General features: G+C 37.4%; 4 protein-coding genes and 1 pseudogene across 5 annotated transcripts; all 5 read right to left on the bottom strand.

Moving 5' to 3' along the window:
- Positions 1 to 1474: 1474 nt before the first annotated feature.
- On the bottom strand, positions 1475 to 20817 carry LOC122345389 (UDP-glucuronosyltransferase 2C1-like). 2 transcript variants are annotated; one of them, XM_043239493.1, is made up of 7 exons: positions 20733 to 20817; positions 5017 to 5713; positions 4308 to 4456; positions 3596 to 3727; positions 3310 to 3397; positions 2288 to 2510; positions 1475 to 2040 (listed from the first exon to the last, which is right to left on the bottom strand). In XM_043239493.1, the coding sequence occupies exons 1-7, from the start codon at positions 20742 to 20744 to the stop codon at positions 1755 to 1757; spliced, it is 1587 nt and encodes a 528-aa protein (XP_043095428.1). In that variant the 5' UTR covers positions 20745 to 20817; the 3' UTR covers positions 1475 to 1754. The 2 variants fall into 2 exon arrangements, with proteins under 2 accessions (XP_043095428.1, XP_043095427.1); XM_043239492.1 differs by lacking the exon at positions 20733 to 20817 and having other exon boundaries at positions 5017 to 5919.
- LOC122345392 lies at positions 6707 to 9991 on the bottom strand (annotated as a pseudogene).
- On the bottom strand, positions 10963 to 11905 carry LOC122345393 (UDP-glucuronosyltransferase 2A1). The gene is given in 5 exon segments (XM_043239496.1): positions 10963 to 11288; positions 11290 to 11455; positions 11458 to 11507; positions 11509 to 11628; positions 11630 to 11905. Coding segments are annotated over 5 exon segments (714 nt in total). The 5' UTR covers positions 11896 to 11905; the 3' UTR covers positions 10963 to 11176.
- LOC122345391 (UDP-glucuronosyltransferase 2C1-like) lies at positions 11927 to 15937 on the bottom strand. The gene is made up of 6 exons (XM_043239495.1): positions 14939 to 15937; positions 14430 to 14578; positions 14020 to 14151; positions 13754 to 13841; positions 13355 to 13577; positions 11927 to 12734 (listed from the first exon to the last, which is right to left on the bottom strand). Exons 1-6 carry the CDS (start codon positions 15645 to 15647, stop codon positions 12458 to 12460), a joined length of 1578 nt encoding a protein of 525 aa, XP_043095430.1. The 5' UTR covers positions 15648 to 15937; the 3' UTR covers positions 11927 to 12457.
- Positions 16471 to 20744, bottom strand: LOC122345390 (UDP-glucuronosyltransferase 2C1-like). Its single transcript, XM_043239494.1, has 6 exons — positions 20036 to 20744; positions 19612 to 19760; positions 19066 to 19197; positions 18782 to 18869; positions 18444 to 18666; positions 16471 to 18313 (listed from the first exon to the last, which is right to left on the bottom strand). Exons 1-6 carry the CDS (start codon positions 20742 to 20744, stop codon positions 18031 to 18033), a joined length of 1584 nt encoding a protein of 527 aa, XP_043095429.1. The 3' UTR covers positions 16471 to 18030.
- Positions 20818 to 22209: the final 1392 nt, after the last annotated feature.

Raw genomic sequence — 22209 nt, 5'->3', positions numbered from 1 at the left:
TTTATTATTTCAAGCCCTTAAAGAAATTAGCTTTAATTAGCTTCTGGCTAAATCTTAAAATAGACAAATGTGAATTACTGCCCATTAAAAATAGTTGTATTTCAGCAGTCTTTGGTGTAGCTGTTAAAAACACATAAATATGACTAAAAATAAAAACAGATGTGCTTAAAACTTTGCTAAATAATGTGGAGAAACGTCTTTATATTCACAGCTTTCTTTTCCACGTGGGGTTTACACAAACAACAAGGTACAACAAACCAGAGTCATATTTAAGAACAATTAGTTATCTCATGATCATGACCAATGTAGTTCCATTTTTGGACAAATGTTCACCCCAGCTAACAGTCTTTATAGTTAATATTTAGGTAATGTAAAATATATTACTTGTGTTACCAGTTGGAATCATTCTGGCGAATCCTGAACTGAATCCATCCAGAGGGGTTACTGAATCAACACCAGATTTACTGAAATGAAATTTATTGTTTTCACTTTCAGTAGGTTCTGATTAACCAGATATCAGCTTTACCCATCATCTCACAAAATGAAGTGTGTCGTCCTGGAATTAGGAGGTTCAAAACAAGTTAGTAATTTAATCTTGAAAACATCACAAAAATCAAATTCTCCAGTATTCACCAAGCTTCCGATTAAATTTAGCATTTGAATGTGGTTTGTAGAATCCTTAAAGCCTGAAATACACTACACAACTTTTAAAATATGAACAGATATTTTGAGATGGTCTTAGAACAAATATTGTTTTCGTTTTTCAGTCATCTCTTAGCAACAACCATTATGAAAATGAACCATGGTTTTATTGTAGTCAAAGTGGGTCCCACTCAATTAAATGGTCCTAATTCCTTTGTACTTACATAGTAACTAGATGTGTACATAGTATGCAACCAAAGTGTAAGTACATGATATCAATAGCTGTAATGTTTGTGTAACTGTAATGTTAAATGTAACAACCCACTGAATAGTATGTGTACATACAAATGTGTAACAGGACGTCGGTAACAATGAGAACATCTGCTGGACGCACATAGTGTACACAGTTTTATGTCAGAAATCAAAGCGTAAATACACTGGTAATACGTCTCCTTGCATTGCGGTTGACAGAGAACTGCATACACTATGTGTGTCCAGCAGATGCTCTCCAAAATGGAGCTTACATTGCCGAATCATAGAAGTCATCGTTTTTGTTTTGTTTCTGTACAAAAAGTATTCTCGTATGGCAATGTCTTTCATACTTTTCCGGACCTTGACAGTGAAAATTGTATGGCAGTCAATGGGACAATCACAAGCCTCCCAATTTGCATCTAAAATATCTTAAGTTGTCCAGGAACATGGCTAAAGTTAGCATGGCCCATGCTTCTATCTTAAGCCTATATTCATTATATCAGAAATAACTCAAACTGAAAACTCTCTTCACATTCTAACTGTGATTTTGTTTATAATGATCAGTGAAATACAAAAATTAATTACAAAGCAAGTGCATATTTATTATTTATTTAGTTTCAATGTCTTGAAGGAAAGTTGTAAGCCTATTATTTTTCTATTTGTATGACTTAAAACAGCCAGGGCAGCACTTTAACAGACAAAACTGTTATGTACAAATGTAGTGTCAAATCGTCAAACAAATTGTGACATCTTTAAACATAAATACTCAGAAATAATGCACTGACAAGACATCATAGCTACTTTTCGGTGCATGTTAAAAAAGCATCATACAGCATGTTCAGAGCAAGCAAAAAGCTTAATCATTCTTTTTTGCTTTTTTTACTCTTTCCTCTAAAACAGCAGCGCATTATGAAGACTTTGCACATTTTAAAGAAGACGTAGAGGACTACAGTCAGGACAGTGATGAGAAAAGCGAACACATCCAGACAGTGGTACTGGTACCAGGTAAGATTGTGGGCCTCGACACGCAGGTGTTTAGCTCCTTTATGACGCATAACAAACTCAATCCAGAACACAGCCTCATCCAAAGGCTTCACTGGTCTGTCATGATGAATCCTGGACAGACGCATAGCGTTCTCTTTATACCTGAGGAGATGAAAATCAATCACTTTTTCAGTCACTTTTATTTACATGGTGCTTTTAACAACACAGATTACATCCAAGCACTGAATAATATAAAATAGGCGAATACAATGATAGGGATGTAGAAAACAAATACTGTCATATGTCTGTGTAGTTGGTGCACATATAGTGAGAACTCGCCTTCCTCAAAATATTACTGATAGTCCTGTTATGTACTAACACCACCTTAAATCTGATAGAAGTGACTTACGAAGAGTTATTAATGACGGCATTGAGTCCATCCAGCAGGTCTTGTGGCTCCATGGTCTTGATGTTGTCTATGCTAACAGCAGCCCCTCTGGCCTTCACATGAACTAAATTATCAGGTTGGTCACCAAAAAAGGGGATCCCGACCATTGGAACTCCATGATATATGGCCTCATATACGCCGTTAGTGCCTCCATGAGTGATGAACGCTCTGGTTTTGGTGTGACCTGAATCAGGAGACAAACAAGAACAAATAAACAAGAAAAAGCAAACACCACTGTTACAACAAATCAATTTTGATTTGTCAATGAACTTTTTTTAATGTCAAGGTGTAAACATGACAAAGATAATTTCGTATCAATGGCTAAACTTCTGTTTGCGGACTTCTTATGAACAGCATCTCCTCCAGAGATGGTGTTTTTTCTGGGAGATACGAGGGTCTGTTATACTTAATTGAAAAAAGCATAACAGTCAACTTGGATCAAAAGTTTTTGTCAATATCTCCACCACAGCAAGGTGCTTTTACTTCTTCCGTGCCTATACTTTTACATTGTTCTATATCGTGGTTACAATCAGTAAAAAGACTGGGGATTGGAGAAGTGACATCAAATCTATTTTAAAAAAATGTATTTCTCCTTTAGAAGGAAAATGTGTCAAATGTGTTTTTTGTTTTGTCGTATACTTGATACACCAGGCCTTTATGGCCCATATTGATATAATGAGAATAGTAAGAATATTGTAAAAATATTGTGATTTGGTTCTGTTTGGTTTCATGTCTGTGGGACATTTTTAATGCAAAACGACACAAGAAATGTAGGAAATGTTGTTGCAAAACCTGCTGCAAAATCAGTCATTTTAGGCCACAAAAATCACAGAATCCTGTAGGGACTAAGTAAAATACAATACATAAAATGTAATTTCAGTCGAAAATGTAGGTTCTCATTAAAATTTTATGAAAAATATGACATTTAGTATGTATTAGTATATAATTAAATTAGTATATAATCATTATTATATGGTACAAACCCAATAAATCATTCTGAGGGATCCACTTATAGATTCTGGTGTTTTCACCAAGAGTATCTGGCTTCTCTCCATTATATCTCCATAAGACCTGCAAATAAAACAAAACACACGCTAAACCACATTTTCAACAGATTAATGGATAATGGTAAATACATTATAGAATATGGATATTTATTTTGAATTGTGACTAAATTAACATGGATAAAACTCATGTAAATTCAGGTTATGGTTTCTTTATTCCAGTCATATCACTGCTTATTTAAAGGATGTAAACATGATCACTAACCTTCTGTGGAATCTGTGCCAGAGCCGAGGCGATCTTATTGCTTATCTCTTTGGGCATTTTGTCTATCATAGACCCCAGAGTGAAGACCACAATCCCATGATCTCCTGAGCTCTGTACAAACTCCTCCATCTCCTACACAGAAAAATTATATCATGGATTTGTACTGTGAAAAAATAACCGTACATGTATTTATGTATTATCTCAAATATGTTGCTGCAGGTATACTGCAATTTCCATGGCAAAAAATGGCACTAAAAGCAATTTGTACAAGAGGGTTTACATGCGGGTTAACTGCTAAATCTTCAAAAGTAATTAATATTTTAAGCATATTTTAAGTTTTTCTAATTTAAAGTTGAAACCTGCACTGAATGTTATGGTGAAAAAAATTTATGTGTACCACGAAATAACAATGAGAAGCATTTTTCTCTTGACAACTGCCCTACAGCATTGGGTTCACGAACACTACAGATCAGCATCTAATTCTAGAAAAATCTTGAGTCAGACTCTTGAGTCAGCTCATTGTAGTGAGTAGTCAGTAGTTTAATTCTTGAACAAACATTACTCTTCTGATACAGTCCCTTTAATGAATATAAAAAAAATCATGAGTTACTCGTTGGAATCATTCTGATGAATCCTGAAATGGTTTCAGATATATGATTTAAATTGCGAAAAAAATATTTATTAGCTGACTGAAATTTATAGACAGACGCACCTCTGGTAATGGTTTGGCAGGGGTGCAGTGAAGACCTCCAACATATTTAAAGTTGGGCAGGAATGGCCGAGGAAACTCAAAATCCCAGTAGGTTCTGATTAACCAGATATCAGCTTTACCCATCATCTCACAATAAGAAGTGGGCCGTCCTGAAATGAAGAAGGTTCAATACCAGGTAAGCTCTACAAGCTACGTTTGTTGATTATCAGCATTTGTTTCAGTTGGTGGTTGCCCACTCTCCAAATATGTAATGGAGTCTTCTAGTTTAATGTTGACAAACATGTATGAAATGATTGCATTAAAATTCTGATTTCTGGCTTGTATTTGGGGGGAATTACTCCCTGATTTGAGGAATGGAACAAACAAAACTCCCTTAACTAACCACTCTCCAAAGGCATTTGTGTGTATTATAACCCACAGGGACCTGGGACCTCATTTATAAAATGCTGCAAGGAATCCAACCTAAAATTGGAGTTAAGATCATCTCTTAAAAATGCTAATGTGTGATTCATAAAATGAACTAGGTCTGCAACAACTAATCAATGAAATCGTTTACTATCGATGATAAAAATAATCGACGATTATCATTATCGATTAGACGGATCTGCCCACAGTGCAGTTATTAAACTGCCCAAACCTCAAGAATTCTTAATAAAAACGTGTTACAATGACAGAATTTTCATTAGGTGAACCATTTTCTTTAACTCACCTAAATATTCAGTGTAGTAGTTGTCATATGTTTTCCAAATAATAGTGGCAAAAACGTCTTGAGAAAGGTAGAAGAGAATATTCATGATTCGTTCTGTGAAGCTCATCTTATCCGTGAGTTTGCTCATGACTCCAGGAACAAATGAAGGTGGAGCTGGTATCTGAGCACACATCCTCTCAGCAACGTTAGCAATGGACAATCTGAACGTGTAAACCAGGGGAACGTTTAGCTCTTGAGCCACTATATCGCTGCACGGATACATCGGATCTGACAGGAGAACGTCAAACTTTCCGTTTCGCAATTTATCCATCAACTCTGGAGATTTGAGAATACCGTCACAGTACGATATAGACATATCCTGAAGTTTGGATGCAAACTCTAAGACTTTCATTTGAATCTGCAATAAGTTTAGCTGATCAGTCTCATACACTGAGAAATACAGAAATTCCTCAATGAAGGCTCTCATCATTTGTTCATCCATGGACGCGTTGAAGGGCTGGTAGGAGAAGCGATCCGATTCTTCAGCCTTCATGAAGAGAGAGGCATCCGGAACCAGCACTGTGACACTGTGTCCTCTGTCAGTCAATGTTTTCAACACGATCTTCAGATTGATCCAGTGACTGCCCTCAGTATACCAGACTAAAACATTCCCACATTCTGCGGAACCGAAAACAGCGAGCAGAGAAAGAAAACAGACCACGAGTCTCATGGCTGCCAGCGATAGCGTGAGAGAGTGTGTGAGGTCACCAGTGTCCCGCCTCAACATATACTCTCAGGTGTAATTATTAACCAGTGCTAAGTCATGGCTCCTAAGGATCATATATCAAGTATTCAGATAAAAGAGCAGACCAAAAGAAAAGCTAAAGCAGGTTCATGCACATGGCTGTTATTCTTTCTATTCTAATCATGATTACAATACTTAGGGGAAAGTGTCAATATACGTATGTCAGACGTATAGTTCACAAAAACACAAAACTTCTACATTCATCTTAATAACTTGCACGTAGACCATATGTGCAAGAGGCAATTAAGTTTATGCTTTTTCTTTTTCTCCTTATATGGCACTGCGCGTCCACCTTGAAAACAGAGTTCTCGGGTTTATCAGTGATTTGAACGGGCAGATAAGAGGGAGAGTACAGACTCCTTCAGTGATCACATAAACGGCCCTCTTACTCACAAATCTATGGCTTCAGATTTCCTGTATTGCAAGTCTTTAAGTTTATGGATTGCTTAAATGGTAGCCTACATTTGGTCGTTTTCTAAGAGCTTTACAGCATTGAAGGCAATGGGGCAGTGATTCTCACATGCTCCTCTACACAAAAAAAGCTATATGATAAAAATGCCTTATAGTACTTTTTTTTTACAATTTCATCTCCTTAGCTGTTTTGTCAGCCATTTGTTATGATGTTAAACAACAATAAAATCCACTGAACACACAAAATTTACCTCATTTTCATTCTGTGCTAAAAACTAGACATAACGCATAGCCTTAATTTAGTACAGCCAATGTTATATATATATATAACTGAAAACATTACTATAAACAGTTGTAATGTAAATTCTAATTTTTGATTAATTTCTTCAAAATGATCAATATAAATTACAAAAGAGAATATTTATTTTTTGTTTCAGTGCACAAACTGAACCTTACTGTAAATTACAAATGTTAACACTTTTGCAAATATACTTTGTGAAATAAACATGAATTGTGACGTCTTTGAACATGAAGCTACCGGTTAATTAATTGCCAACTAACTGATGTGAAACCATACCCGTTTTTCAGTGCAAGTAAAAAATTAATTAATCATACAGAATGTTCAAAGCAAGTAAAAAGCTTTATCACTCTTTTTTGGTTTTCTTCTTTGATCTAAAACAGCAGCGCATTATGAAGACTTTGCACATTTTAAAGAAGACGTAGAGGACTACAGTCAGGACAGTGATGAGAAAAGCGAACACATCCAGACAGTGGTACTGGTACCAGGTAAGATTGTGGGCCTCGACACGCAGGTGTTTAGCTCCTTTATGACGCATAACAAACTCAATCCAGAACACAGCCTCATCCAAAGGCTTCACTGGTCTGTCATGATGAATCCTGGACAGACGCATAGCGTTCTCTTTATACCTGAGGAGATGAAGATAAATACTATTACAATATGTCTGTGTGTGTAGTGCATATGTAGAAAGAGTCAGCTGCACTGGAAATCTGATGTGACTGAAGTGACTTACGAGGAGTTATTAATGACGGCATTGAGTCCATCCACCAGATCTTGTGGCTGGGTGGTCTTGATGTTGTCCATGATAACAGCAGCCCCTTTTGCCTTCACATGAGCTAAATTATCAGGTTGGTCACCAAACAAGGGGATCCCGACCATTGGAACTCCATGATATATGGCCTCATATACGCTGTTAGTGCCTCCATGAGTGATGAACGCTCAGGTTTTGGGGTGACCTGAATCAGGAGACAAACACCACCATTACGGTAACATAAGTTATAATGGAAATATACAGGATTTTAACCTCCTGCAAGCCCCATTCTGTGTTTCTGTAATGTTTATTTTTCTTACATTTTAAGAAGAAATCACTTAATTTTAAAATATATGTTATCAAAAATAAATCACAATAATACAAACCCAATAAATCATTCTGAGGGATCCACTTATAGATTCTGGTGTTTTCACCAAGAGTATCTGGCTTCTCTCCATTATATCTCCATAAGACCTGCAAGAGATTTACACAACCTCACTCTCAACTGATCAGCAGATGCAAAAGAGATTACAGACAAGCTCTACTTCAGTAACTGTGGATGGTTCATAGTAAACGGTGACAAAATTGACCTTGATCAAACTCATTTAACTTAAAGGTACAACTTTCACTTACACCAGTGTAATAAAGAAATGCTTATAGAATGATATATGGAGGAAATTAAGAAATCATGTAAGCAATATTGTACCTCCTCACTTTGCGTTTTGGCACCAACCCTGGATGTAAACATGCTAATTACCTTCTGTGGAATTTGTGCCAGTGCGGAGGCGATCATATTGCTCGTCTCTTTAGGCATTTTGTTTACCAAGGTTCCCAGACTGAAGACCACAATCCCATCATCCCCTGAGCTCTGTACAAACACCTCCATGTCCTACACAGAAAAAAAAAACATCATGAACTTGAGGTGTGAGAAAGTGAATTTCTGCAAAATCAGAAACATGTTAAAGTAGGTAAAATACACTGCAGATTACAAATAAAATAATGGCGCAAAGACAACTGCTGAATCTTTAGCAACATAGCAAAGGAAATTATATCACTTCAGCTGTGTCTGTGAGCTTGAAGTCTATACTGAATGTGATGCAGTAAAAATGCCATGTAAGACAAAATAATGGAGAGAAAGCTCTTTCTATTGAGTTTTGTCTCACGGGTTTAAAGTAAACGACAAGCACAGTCTAATTCCAGGACAAATTAATCATCAATCGGTCCTTTTTTACTGAATTAAAAAGAGTGGCTAGCGTATTACAAAATATTCTTGTGAGCCAGTTCCTTTAATGAGTAATGAGTTTTCATTTTGAATCAGTCTGATGAATTTTTCTTTGGACTGAATTCATTTAGGGTCGAATCAATATCTAAATCACTTACTGAACAATTTATAATTTTTTGTGAAATAATGATAACTTCTCTTGGACTTACGATTATGTTGTATGAAATACAGATCTCTCGTCTTATTAATATAAAAAAAGCAGATGTACCTCTGGTAATGGTTTGGCAGGGGTGCAGTGAAGCCCTCCAACGTATTTAAAGTTGGGCAGAAATGGTTCTGGAAACTCAAAATCCCAGTAGGTTCTGATTAACCAGATATCAGCTTTACCCATCATCTCACAAAATGATGTGGGCCGCCCTGAAATGAAGAAGGTTCAATACGAGTTAGGCTCTACCAGATGCAAGCTGTGCTGTAATGAGAAGTGACTGAGTTTTTTTTGTGGAACCTGCTGTTCTAGGCCTGTACATTAGGAGCATATGGGTTTGGACGGACGTGAAGTCTCAAAAATAACGACTGAATGCTCGTTTGTGGATGAACTAGATTCAGAACTCTCCTTCAACTCACCTAGATATTCAGTGTAATAGCTGTCAAATCTTTTAAAGCAAAAAAATGAAAAGAAATCTTGAGAAAGGTAAAGCAGCATATTGATGATTCGCTCTTTAAAGTTCATCTTGTCCGTGAGTTTACTCATCGTTGCAGGAACGAATGAAGGTGGAGCCGGTATCCGACCACACATGCGTTCTACAGCGCGGAACGAGTAAACCAAGGGAACGTTCATCTCCTCAGCAACGACATCGCCGCACGGGTAGAGCGGATCTGAAAGGAGAACGTCAAACTTTCCATTCCGCAGTTTATCCATCAACTCTGGAGATTTGAGAATACCGTCACAGTGCACCAGATTCATATCCTGAATAAAGGAACCAAACTTGTAGGCTTTCGTTAGAATATGTAGTAGGTTTAACTGATCGGTTTCATACACCGAGAAATAAACAAATTCCTCAATGAAGTCTAGTATCTCCTGTTCATGCATGGACACGTTAAAAAGCTGGTAGGAGAAGCCATCCGATTCCTTAGCCTTCATGTAGAGAGAGATGTTAGGCATCAGCACCGTGACATAGTGTCCCCTGTCGATTAACGTTTCCAACACGATCCTCAAATTGATCCAGTGACTACCTTCGGTATACCAAACCAAAACATTCCCACTCTCATGGCTGAAAGCGATAGCAGAAGAGATCATCCGTGTCTGCCTGGATTAATAATTGACCAGTGCAGCATTTATATATCAATAAAGTATTCAGGTAAAAGAGAACGCTAGATGGGCTTCACTACTTCGTGAAGCTTTGAAACTAATCTTTTGTTTTGAACTAAGTTAGTGATTGCAGGAAACGAGGCTTCGTGAAATGGATGGCCGCTAGGGGGCGAACTGAAGCCACGAACCTCTCTCTCTCTCCCTCTCTGTGTTCATTACCTGATCTGGGATAAAGGGAAAGTAGTAGTTATTGAGTTGTATTGGCTTGACTAGCCACGCCCTCCGTGAAACACAAAATAAGTCCCGACCATTGGAACTCCATGATATATGGCCTCATATATGCTGTTAGTGCCTCCATGAGTGATGAACGCTCTGGTTTTGGGGTGACCTGAATCAGGAGACAAACAACAAATACCAAAGGCCATGGTTACAATATGGAAGTGCATAAACAAGTGCATTAACAGTAAATATTCAAAATTATCGCTTTAAAAGTTTTTTAAATTACAAATGTAGTTTAATATTTTTAGTAGTAATGTACGCTGCCCATCCAAAAAAATGTCACCAGTCACCACATGGACTTAACTGAGCAAATATGTGATATGATCTGGGGTTGCTACATTTAGTCTGGTCTAGGTTCAGCAACGTTATGTGCCCAAAGAATGAAGTCAGGTGATTACCTGAATATACTGATTGACCAGGTTATTCCATCAATGTATTTTTTCTTGCCTGAAGGCACAGGCATATTCCAATGCTATAACGGTATGATTCATCAGAATCTGTTCTCCTACACAGAAAAAATATGTCAAATTATTGTGTGAAATGCAAATAGTAAGTTAACTGAACTGGATCCAATCAGGTCAATGAGTCATCATCTAACTCACTCAACTGCAAGTTATCTTTGCCGTGTAAACACTACATTTGTAGTCAAGCGGGAATATCCTGATTTCTTGTTAACAGTAAATGAGGTAGAATTTTTAAACAGACAGACGGACTGTCAGTGTTAATGGTTTGGCAGGGGTGCAGTGAAGGCCTCCAATGTATTTAAAGTTGGGCAGGAATGGCAGAGGAAACTCAAAATCCCAGTAAGTTCTGATTAACCAGATATCAGCTTTACCCATCATCTCACAATATGAAGTGGGCCGTCCTGGAAAGAGGAATGCTTGACACCTTTACATAACTCTTATTTTTGCATAGTATTTAAGTATCTAAGCAAAAGAGCATATTGATGATTCACTCTGTAAAGCTCATCTTTTCTGTGAGTTTACTCATGACTCCATGACTCAACATATATGTGTATTAATTAATAATAATTAAAGCAGACACTCAACAAATGTAAGATATAGTTATTAACTTAGTATACAGATATTAGTCATGGTACTTATAAATCAAAGTACTGAGGTAAAAGATAGAGGCCAAAGAAAAACGTAGGACGGGTTGTGTTTGTCCGTTCTTTTCCACACCAAAAGGGCAAAGGCATCTTGAGAAAGGTAAAACAGAATTGATGATTCGTCCTGTAAGGCTCATCTCGTCTGTCAGTTTAATCATGCCTGCTGGAACAAATGAGGGTGGAGATGGTAGTTGACCACACATACGCTCTAAATTGTGAGCAATGGAAAACTGGAAAGCATAAACCGAGGGGACGTTCAGCTCTTCTGCCACAATATGCACTGGAAGTGTGGGTCTGAAAGAACGACATCAAACTTTCCATTACGCAATTATCAACTCCAGCCATTGCAGAATACCTTCACAGTATGAAAAAGCCACATCCTGATGTTTGTAAGCAAATTCGTAGAATTTAATTTGAATCTGCAGGAAGTTTAACTGATCAGTCTCATACAAGCTCATGAAAGAAGTCTTGCAAGTCCTGTGTGGTAATGGACAGACTGAAGTGCTGGTAGGAGAAGCGATCCGATTTTTTGGTATCCATGAAAGGAGAGGGATTCGGCACCAGAACTGTGACATTGTGTCCCTTGTCGATCAATGTTTCTAAAATTATCTTCAAATTGATCCAGTGACTGCCTCTAGTAGGCCAAACTAAAACATTCCCACATTTTCCATGACCAAACGCAGCAAGTAGATAAAGAACAAAGATGATGAATCTCATGATTACCAGCAACTGAGCGTATGATCACTTACTGTCCTTCAACTATATTCCTAAAACTATAATTCTTTACCAAGTATACAGTTAAACCAATACGTGTCAAAGTGACATATTTTTCATAAATCATTAAACTTTGCAACACTTGTTTCATTAACCTTTTCCCCTTTTTCTTTAAAAGTAAGTATACTCAGTGGCAATCCATGGTCTAACCTGGATTCTGTAGTTGATTTGCTGATGCTTTCATTGTAGGATATATTTCAGCTATAAGAGAATTCTGTGAAACATTTAAAAAATCTTATTGACCTCAAGCTTTTGAGATAATGTTTATACAGTACTCAGCAAAAGTCATGTTAGAAATGTTTTCTAAACACTGATTTTTGTAATTTTGCTTTAGTCTACCAGGAGTAAATATCAGTTTTTCTGTCTCTTAATGTAATCACAGACACAATAAATATCTGTGACTCTTTGTTCAATACAATTCAATACAATTCATTATAAAACGAGTCATTGAAACATAAACTGATATTTCCTACTGGCAATACAATTTTGTATCAGTTAAAATCAATCACTCTTTTTTGCTTTTTCCTCTAAAACAGCAGCGCGTTATGAAGACTTTGCACAATTTAAAGAAGACGTAGAGGACTACAGTCAGGACAGTGATGAGAAAAGCGAACACATCCAGACAGTGGTACTGGTACCAGGTAAGATTGTGGGCCTCGACACGCAGGTGTTTAGCTCCTTTATGACGCATAACAAACTCAATCCAGAACACAGCCTCATCCAAAGGCTTCACTGGTCTGTCATGATGAATCCTGGACAGACGCATAGCGTTCTCTTTATACCTGAGGAGATGAAGACAAAAAAGTCTGTTTGTGTTGTATAGTGCTTATGAAAAAATTTTTATAAAACGGTTAGTTCCATTCCTGGATTCTGATTGGTCAGCAGCTGTGTTTATTCACTATACAGCACGCTATGACTGCTTCTCCCAACGGTTCTGTGTATCACTGAGCAACCCCATGAGCAACATATCGATTTCAGCTAAATTAAATATTTATTTATTTATCTAATAAAGTATGAGTGACCCCTGCTGGCATTATGTTCTATCTTTCATTTTTAATTTTGAGACCACGTCCTTTCCCGGTGCGCCGCGAATAAGTTTAAAAAGTAGTAGATGTGTGGTGTTAAAAAATAATCGAAGCAGGGGATCATAAGCTATTCTCTGTTTTTTTTTAAGCTCGATTAGATGAAAGGCATGATCTAAACATTCACTTTTTAGTGGAAGGACTGTATCTACTCCGCTTCGCATTCGTGCCTAATAACACCCTTCAGACATGTTTTAATTAACAATACAGCACTGCCTCATAACTTATTGCTTACATAGAGCTCTCAAGATATCTAGACTGACGTCTAGAGTTCTGTTACGTACTGAAACCACTTTAAATCTGATGATATAATGACTTACGAGGAGTTTTTAATGACGGCATTGAGTCCATCCACCAGGTCTTGTGGCTCCATGGTCTTGATGTTGTCTATGCTAACAGCAGCCCCTCTGGCCTTCACATGAACCAAATTATCAGTCTGGTCACCAAACAAGGGGATCCCGACCATTGGAACTCCATGATATATGGCCTCATATACGCCGTTAGTGCCTCCATGAGTGATGAACGCTCTGGTTTTGGGGTGACCTGAATCAGGAAAGAAAACATGGACAAACTGAAGTCATCATTACATTAACACACACAGCAGTATACAGACAATAAGCAAGAAAAATACTAATTCAAAAGTATAACCACAAGACGTTTGATAATTTTTTATGTTGTTTTTTTAAAAGTAGCATACAATCACAAATTTGAAAACAAACCCAATAAATCATTCTGAGGGAGCCACTTATAGATTCTGGTGTTTTCACCAAAAGTATCTGGCTTCTCTCCATTATATCTCCACAAGACCTGCAAGACATTTACACAACCTCACTCTCAACTGATCAGCAGATGACAAGCTCTACTTCAGTACATGTGGATGTTTAAATTTAATTGTGACTAAATTTAAGTAATTTAAATGATATCAAGAAATAGTGCTTAAGCAGTTGGAATATATGGATGAAAAGATGCAACAGTGATCACTAACCCTCTGTGGAATCTGTGCCAGAGCGGAGGCGATCTTATTGCTCGTCTCTTTGGGCATTTTGTCTATCATAGACCCCAGAGTGAAGACCACAATCCCATCATCCCCTGAGCTCTGTACAAACTCCTCCATGTCCTACAAAAAGATATCATGAACTTAAAATATGAGGTGAAAAGTTAAAGTGTGATTAATATACTTCTGCAAAATGTAAAATATATGCTGTCTAGGGTACAACTGCCAGCAGTTTTCATGTAAATAATGGCACTACTACCATTGCTAAAAGCAGTTAGTAAATTGGTTAAAAAAAGTCTTTGATAACTTCTTATGGACCTGTAGGTGTGTTTTATGAAAATCAGATGGGGTTTTTCTTATTAACAGCAAATGAGGTAGAATTTTTAAAAAGACAGACGCACCTCTGGTAATGGTTTGGCAGGGGTGCAGTGAAGACCTCCAACATATTTAAAGTTGGGCACGAATGGCCGAGGAAACTCAAAATCCCAGTAGGTTCTGATTAACCAAATATCAGCTTTACCCATCATCTCACAATATGAAGTGGGCCGTCCTGAAAAGAGAAGTACTTTAGACATGCTTATTACATCTTGCTTCTATTGCAAATGACAGTGTGCACTTATTATTTTGTCTTTTACAGTGTTTGAAGCAATGTTCTGATTTTACAAGATAAGCACTTATCAGCTGTATCTGTGTGTACGTTGAATACCTTTGAAAATTATTTTAATTTGTTCCCCAGATTCTAAAAAAATGTGTAGTAGAGCACTTACAAAGCTGAGGCATGCATTTTTGTAGTATTTGGCCAACAAAGCCCGCTGTTCCAGAGGAATTATCAAATGAGTTTAAAACTACAGTAGGTACGTAACAGAATATTTTGTCAAATATCTTTCTCTAGAACCTTCCTTTAACTCACCTAAATATTCGGTGTAATAGTTGTCAAACTTTTTCAAAGCAATAATCCAAGTAAGATCTACAGACAGGTAGAAGAGAATATTGATGATTCGCTCTGTGAAGCTCATCTTATCCGTGAGTTTGCTCATGGCTCCAGGAACAAATGATGGAGGAGCTGGTATCTGACCACACATCCGCTCTAGAACATGAGCTATGGAGAATCGGTAAGTATAAACCAAGGGAAGATTTAGGACTTCAGCCACAATATCGCTGCATGGTAAGAGTGGATCTGACAGAAGAACGTCAAACTTTCCATTTCGCAATTTATCCATCAACTCTGGAGATTTGAGAATACCGTCACAGTATGACAAGGATATTTCCTGATGTTTGGAAGCAAATTCGTAGAATTTAATTTGAATCTGCAGGAAGTTTAACTGATCAGTCTCATACACTGAGAAATGCAAAAGTTCATGAAAGAAGTCTTGCAAGTCCTGTGTGGTAATGGACAGACTGAAGTGCTGGTAGGAGAAGCGATCCGATTCTTTGGTATCCATGAAAGGAGAGGGATTCGGCACCAGAACTGTGACATTGTGTCCCTTGTCGATCAATGTTTCTAAAATTATCTTCAAATTGATCCAGTGACTGCCTCTAGTAGGCCAAACTAAAACATTCCCACATTTTCCATGACCAAACGCAGCAAGTAGATAAAGAACAAAGATGATGAATCTCATGATTACCAGCAACTGAGCGTATGATCACTTACTGTCCTTCAACTATATTCCTAAAACTATAATTCTTTACCAAGTATACAGTTAAACCAATACGTGTCAAAGTGACATATTTTTCATAAATCATTAAACTTTGCAACACTTGTTTCATTAACCTTTTCCCCTTTTTCTTTAAAAGTAAGTATACTCAGTGGCAATCCATGGTCTAACCTGGATTCTGTAGTTGATTTGCTGATGCTTTCATTGTAGGATATATTTCAGCTATAAGACAATTCTGTGAAACATTTAAAAATCTTATTGACCTCAAGCTTTTGAGATAATGTTTATACAGTACTCAGCAAAAGTCATGTTAGAAATGTTTTTTTTTAAATACTGATTAAATACTGTAATTTCTTTAGTCTACCAGGAGTAAATATCAGTTTTTCTGTCTCTTAATGTAATCACAGACACAATAAATATCTGTGACTCTTTGTTCAATACAATTCATTATAAAATGAATCACGGAAACTGATAAACTGATATTTGCTCCTTATAGCAGCAGCATATAGCCACTGAAAGGCTAATTAGAAAGAATACATCCATGGCGCGTTCCTGTATGTTGCATTATCTTTCAAATTTATTAACAAAATGTATCATACAGATACAAAACCAAAGCATACAGAACGCCATGTGACGGTCAACAGAAAGTGAGTGCTCCCGCTACTCTCCCCCTCTCTACTAACTATCAAACAGGAAACACAATAGGTAAGTATCCACCTGCACCACCCATGTGACACCAAGAAATACAAATCACAATTCAAAAGGAAAGTCAAAATATTTTTAGCACTTACATTCCAGCCCATTTATTACACATTAACCTGTAATAATCACCAAAATTATCAATAAACATCTCATAATTCATTGTTGTACAGTTTACCCTTTTCATCTACATCAATTTTAAGAAATGTAATTTGTGTATGCTTTTATGTACACAGGTGTAAATGTTCAAATGTTCATATAGTTCATCCTTGTAGCTGAGTCAAAGTTGATCATCAGTATGCAATAAAGTCTAAGTCAAAATCAAAATAAGTCAGATGAGAGCTTTCAAAGATAACTGCCAAAATTTGCCGGTAGATTCCTCAGCGTCAAGAAGAAGGTAAATTTTGGTAACTAGCCTGGTCAAGCAGGTTCTTATTGTTTTGATTTTAACTTGCTGTACAAGGCCCTTTTTGTCTTGTCTTGAGATGTTATACAGAGTCAGACTCTTCATTGACTTCAACCATGTTTACCAGAACACTCCTTTTGGTTTCTGGATCATGAGATAATATCAAGTCTCCATTTGTCAGATCTTTTGGCCACTCTTCTGCTGGATGAACAAGGAATGGGGGGGCCAGAAATCCACAACTCATTTTTCAAGAATGCATCCACATTCACTCCTCTCAAAACCAGATCTGCTGGATTACTTGTAAAATACTGAATCCTGAAAGGGCATCTCGAGTTCTTTTCTCCAGATCTTGTCAATATGGCTAGCCAAAAAAGCAGCTGTAAATTCCAAACGAGGGATTGTTATTGGATTTTAGTGGCATAACTCTTGCTTTGCTTTCCAGAAGAGTAGAAGGTGCCTTTAGTTGGCTATTATGAAGCAGCAAATAGGATACCACTCCATACCCTTGCTCACTAGCATCTGAAAAATTATGCAATTGAGCAGACCTTACTTCTCCAAACCCATCAGGTTTCATACATCTAAAATTTTTCGAACTATGAAGATCCTCTATCCAGTTCATCCAACGCTGAACATATACAGGAGGAATAACATTATTCCAACCTATTCCTTCTCTGCAGACATCTTGCAATATCCTTTTTGCAGACAAAATTACAGGTGACCGGAGAGAACACTGAGAGAATTCCTCTCCTTGTAAAAGGTCAATCTTTAACTACAACTTTGAACTGAAAGGCATCTGATTCAGCACACCATTGCACTCCCAAAGCTCTTTTCAATGGTAGAGAATCATGATCAAAATCAAGATCCCTTACCTTGGTTTCTCTTTCTCTCTTTGGTATAGCGGTCAATACAACACGATTGTTACTCATCCATTTTGTCAATCTGAATCCTCCATTTGCACATATACTAATCAAATCCTTGTATAACTGCACAGCATATGATTCAGAGGGAACCGAAATAAGACAATCATCACCGTAGAAATTGTTAAAGAGAACATCCAGTGTCTTGGAGTCAAATAGATCCCTTTGATCTGCCGCACATTTTCTCAGAGCAAAACTTGGAACAACTTGGTGAGGAACTAGCAAACTACTTAAAAGCAAATGATTTTAACATTTGTGAACAATCTAGTGTGCACAAGATGTACGGGTCTATAAAACAATACATTTTTGTATCAGTTAAAATCAGTCACTCCTGTTTGCTTTTCCTCTTTGATCTAAAACAGCAGCGCATTATGAAGACTTTGCACGTTTTAAAGAAGACGTAGAGGACTACAGTCAGGACAGTGATGAGAAAAGCGAACACATCCAGACAGTGGTACTGGTACCAGGTAAGATTGTGGGCCTCGACACGCAGGTGTTTAGCTCCTTTATGACGCATAACAAACTCAATCCAGAACACAGCCTCATCCAAAGGCTTCACTGGTCTGTCATGATGAATCCTGGACAAACGCATAGCGTTCTCTTTATACCTGAGGAGATGAAGACAAATAATATGTCTGTTATTTGTATTTGTATATAATGCATATAGAGAGAACAATAAGTGCTCAAAATATGTAGAGTACTGTACTGTACTGAAACCATTTGATGTAAGTGACATACGAAGAGTTTTTAATGACGGCATTGAGTCCATCCACCAGATCTTGTGGCTGGGTGGTCTTGATGTTGTCCATGATAACAGCAGCCCCTCTGGCCTTCACATGAACCAAATTATCAGTCTGGTCACCAAACAAGGGGATCCCGACCATTGGAACTCCATGATATATGGCCTCATATACGCCGTTAGTGCCTCCATGAGTGATGAACGCTCTGGTTTTGGGGTGACCTGAATCAGGAGACAAACAAGGAAAAGCAAAGGCCTTGGTTACAGTGTGGAAGTCCACAAACCAGTGTTGTAATCGTTGTATGTTTTATTGAAAATATATCATTTAATATCAAACCCAATAAATCATTCTGAGGGAGCCACTTATAGATTCTGGTGTTTTCACCAAGAGTATCTGGCTTCTCTCCATTATATCTCCACAAGACCTGCAAGACATTTACACAACCTCACTCTCAACTGATCAGCAGATGGAAAAGAGATTACAGACAAGCTCTACTTCAGTAACTGTGGAACTTAATTGTGACAAAATGTAAGTAATTTCGATCATTCCAATCACATCAAGGCATAGTGTTCAAGCAATTATTATATATGGAAGAAAAAGATGCAACAGTGATCACTAACCCTCTGTGGAATCTGTGCCAGAGCGGAGGCGATCTTATTGCTTATCTCTTTGGGCATTTTGTCTATCATAGACCCCAGAGTGAAGACCACAATCCCATCATCCCCTGAGCTCTGTACAAACTCCTCCATCTCCTACACAGAAAAAAAGATATCATGAACTTAAAATGTGAAAAGTGACTACACCTAATATTTTTCTGCATAATGTAAAATATATGCTGCCACGGGTGCACTTTACTTCAGTTTTCAAGTAAAATAAAGGCACTGAAATGGCAAGAAATGTCTTTCTCTTGGGATTCCCATACAAAAAAGTGATCATCACATTTCTGAGCCTGATCGTTTTACTGAATCAAGACACAGTGCAAACAAATTAGTTTAATTCACAAGTAACACACTTATCAAATGTGAAATACTGAGTTAACTAAACTGAATTTATCTAATTCTTACTGAAATAATGACAACTTGTTAATGGACCTGTAGGTGTGTTTTACCAAATTCAAACCATTATTCAGAGAAAAGGACAAAGAATATTTAAAGAGACAGACGCACCTCTGGTAATGGTTTGGCAGGGGTGCAGTGAAGACCTCCAACATATTTGAAGTTGGGCACGAATGGCCGAGGAAACTCAAAATCCCAGTAGGTTCTGATTAACCAGATATCAGCTTTACCCATCATCTCACAATATGAAGTGGGCCGTCCTGAAAAGAGAAGTACTTTAGATATGCTTACTATCTTGCCTCTACATCACATAAGAAACACACATGCAAATGCAATGTAAGTGAAAAATCTGCATGCAAGGTGTGATGATGGCAAATGATGGCTCTTCAAAATAAAAGATTAAAAAAAAAAATAGTATAAAAACTGCTCAGCAACAGAATCTGCTGCCCTAGTCCAATGTATTACTATCCAATACGAGGTGATAGAATTTATTTTATTATAAATTACCTTTCTCCAGAGCCTTCCTTCAACTCACCTAAATATTCAGTGTAGTAGTTGTCAAACTTTTTCCAAGCAATAATGCAAGTAGAATCCATAGCCAGGTAGAAGAGCATATTGATGATTCGCTCTGTGAAGCTCATCTTGTCCGTGAGTTTGCTCATGGCTCCAGGAACAAATGATGGAGGAGCTGGTATCTGACCACACATCCGCTCTAGAACATGAGCTATGGAGAATCGGTAAGTATAAACCAAGGGAAGATTTAGGACTTCAGCCACAATATCGCTGCACGGATACATCGGATCTGACAGAAGAACGTCAAACTTTTCCTTCCGCAGTTTATCCATCAACTCTGGAGATTTGAGAATACCGTCGCAGTACGACAAGGATATTTCCTGATGTTTGGAAGCAAGTTCGTATAGTTTCATCTGAATCTGCAGTAAGTTTAACTGATCAGTCTCATACACTGAGAAATGCAGAAACTCATCAAAGAAATCTCGTATGTTCTGGGCAGATGTGGACGCGTTAAAGTGCTGGAAGAAGAAACGATCCGATTCTTCAGCCTTCATGAAGAGAGAGTCATCCGGCACCAGCACTGTGACACTGTGTCCTCTGTCAGTCAATGTTTTCAACACGATCTTCAGATTGATCCAGTGACTTCCCTCAGTATACCAGACTAAAACATTCCCACATTCTGCGGAACCGAAAACAGCGAGCAGAGAAAGAAAACAGACTACGAGTCTCATGGCTGCCAGCGATACACTGCTTTAATTACTAACCTGTCCAAAGTCACTGCGTTCATATATCAATTAAATATTCAGACAAACGAAAAGGGTTAAAAAAAAATAGCGATTGGCTTTTCATAAACTGCTACGTGAAGCTTTGAAAACTTCCGCTCATTTGTTTATGAGTCAGTGGTTGGGAGCGCAAACGTGTTGCCAGATTGTTTGGACGATTTACATCAGCTTTTTAAAACAAAATCACGATCACAAAAATGTTGATATAAAAATAGAACAATTTCCCAGAAAACGGATGAAATCAGCAAATAGGCTACATGACTGGCGTGAGTTACCAAATGTGACAGGCTGACGCCATCACGTTGTTGATAGACCGCTCTCGAAAATGCACATGCATCGTTTTCAGTGTCAATATTCAGAATAAACTAATCTGGCAACACTGACTGGCAACGTCGTACAGGTTTCGAAAGGGCGCGGAAGTTCACTTGTCCACCGCTAGGGGGCGCTTTCAGCCACGAACCCGTCTTTATAAGATATGGGTCATTCTACAGAAGTGTCCACTTTCGGTTTGGCAAGATGTGTTAAAAAAACGTATTTCTTTTTTTAACATTTAAACTTAGACCACGTTATTAGGTTAACTTTAAACTTGATAAATGGCAGAGTAATGTTCCGTTTGATTGTTTTTTAAAGAGCAGTTATTTAACGACTACATGTAGCCTACCCTTTTTTGTTAAAGTTTATGTAAAAAGTAAATGCAATCAGAGTTAAAAGAAAAATAATGAAAATGCATGAAATAAGGAGACTGTTTTATTTAATGTGACTGAAAAAAATACAGCAACACCAGTGACATACGGACCTAATATACTGATATTCACCTTTTTTACCCAGAAGGAAAGTGACACCAGTGACAGTAACACCAGTAACAATTTTCATGAAAAATACATTTTACAAAATGTCTGCTGCAAGGTCAAACTAAATCGTCGATCATGGTATATTCCTAAATTAAGTAGTTTAATTTTATACTATATCTTTTTTTTTTGTGCATGAGATAGGTGAGAAAAATCTTTAAACTGAAAAGAAATAGTGGACTTAACATGGGCCTTTTTTCATCTTTAGGAAATATAAAAAAGCAAGTCAACTGATGTCATCTCTGATCTTTTTTTTTTTTTTTAATAATTGTTTTTTGTTAAACGGTAACACCAGTATCAACTTCAGTCTGCCATTATTTTCATAATATATTTTATAATGTTTATTCAGCATTTTCTTTTTAATGTCATGCAACCTTGGTTCCCTGAACATGGAATGAGATGCTGCATACCATCGCTATGGAAACCCCAGGTGTGAAGAATGTCTGAATCCCAAACAAACGCTGGCGAGTCACCCCACGAAATACGCTCGTATCAGAGTGCTAGGCATAATTTCAGCAGGTTTCACAAAAGTGCCTATATCGAAAGGTAATGAAAAGCCAGTGAGA

The sequence above is a fragment of the Puntigrus tetrazona genome, chromosome 5 (assembly GCF_018831695.1).
Source record: "Puntigrus tetrazona isolate hp1 chromosome 5, ASM1883169v1, whole genome shotgun sequence".
Taxonomy (NCBI): domain Eukaryota; kingdom Metazoa; phylum Chordata; class Actinopteri; order Cypriniformes; family Cyprinidae; genus Puntigrus; species Puntigrus tetrazona.
This window is presented reverse-complemented; position numbering and strand designations above follow the sequence as displayed.

What these genes read in the sequence shown, in the direction of transcription:
- LOC122345389 (XM_043239492.1), bottom strand. Translation starts at nt 5,782, where the DNA reads ATGTTGAGGCGGGACACTGGTGACCTCACACACTCTCTCACGCTATCG. An exon ending in CTACTACACTGAATATTTAG is followed by an intron (nt 4,457 to 5,016) that starts GTGAGTTAAAGA and finishes TCTTCATTTCAG; the next exon opens with GACGGCCCACTTCTTATTGT. An exon ending in TGGCACAGATTCCACAGAAG is followed by an intron (nt 3,398 to 3,595) that starts GTTAGTGATCAT and finishes TTTTATTTGCAG; the next exon opens with GTCTTATGGAGATATAATGG.
- LOC122345391 (XM_043239495.1), bottom strand. Translation starts at nt 15,647, where the DNA reads ATGAGATTCATCATCTTTGTTCTTTATCTACTTGCTGCGTTTGGTCAT. An exon ending in TGGCACAGATTCCACAGAGG is followed by an intron (nt 13,842 to 14,019) that starts GTTAGTGATCAC and finishes AATGTCTTGCAG; the next exon opens with GTCTTGTGGAGATATAATGG. An exon ending in CCCTCAGAATGATTTATTGG is followed by an intron (nt 13,578 to 13,753) that starts GTTTGTTTTCAA and finishes TTCCTGATTCAG; the next exon opens with GTCACCCCAAAACCAGAGCG.
- LOC122345390 (XM_043239494.1), bottom strand. Translation starts at nt 20,744, where the DNA reads ATGAGACTCGTAGTCTGTTTTCTTTCTCTGCTCGCTGTTTTCGGTTCC. An exon ending in TGGCACAGATTCCACAGAGG is followed by an intron (nt 18,870 to 19,065) that starts GTTAGTGATCAC and finishes AATGTCTTGCAG; the next exon opens with GTCTTGTGGAGATATAATGG. An exon ending in CCCTCAGAATGATTTATTGG is followed by an intron (nt 18,667 to 18,781) that starts GTTTGATATTAA and finishes CTCCTGATTCAG; the next exon opens with GTCACCCCAAAACCAGAGCG.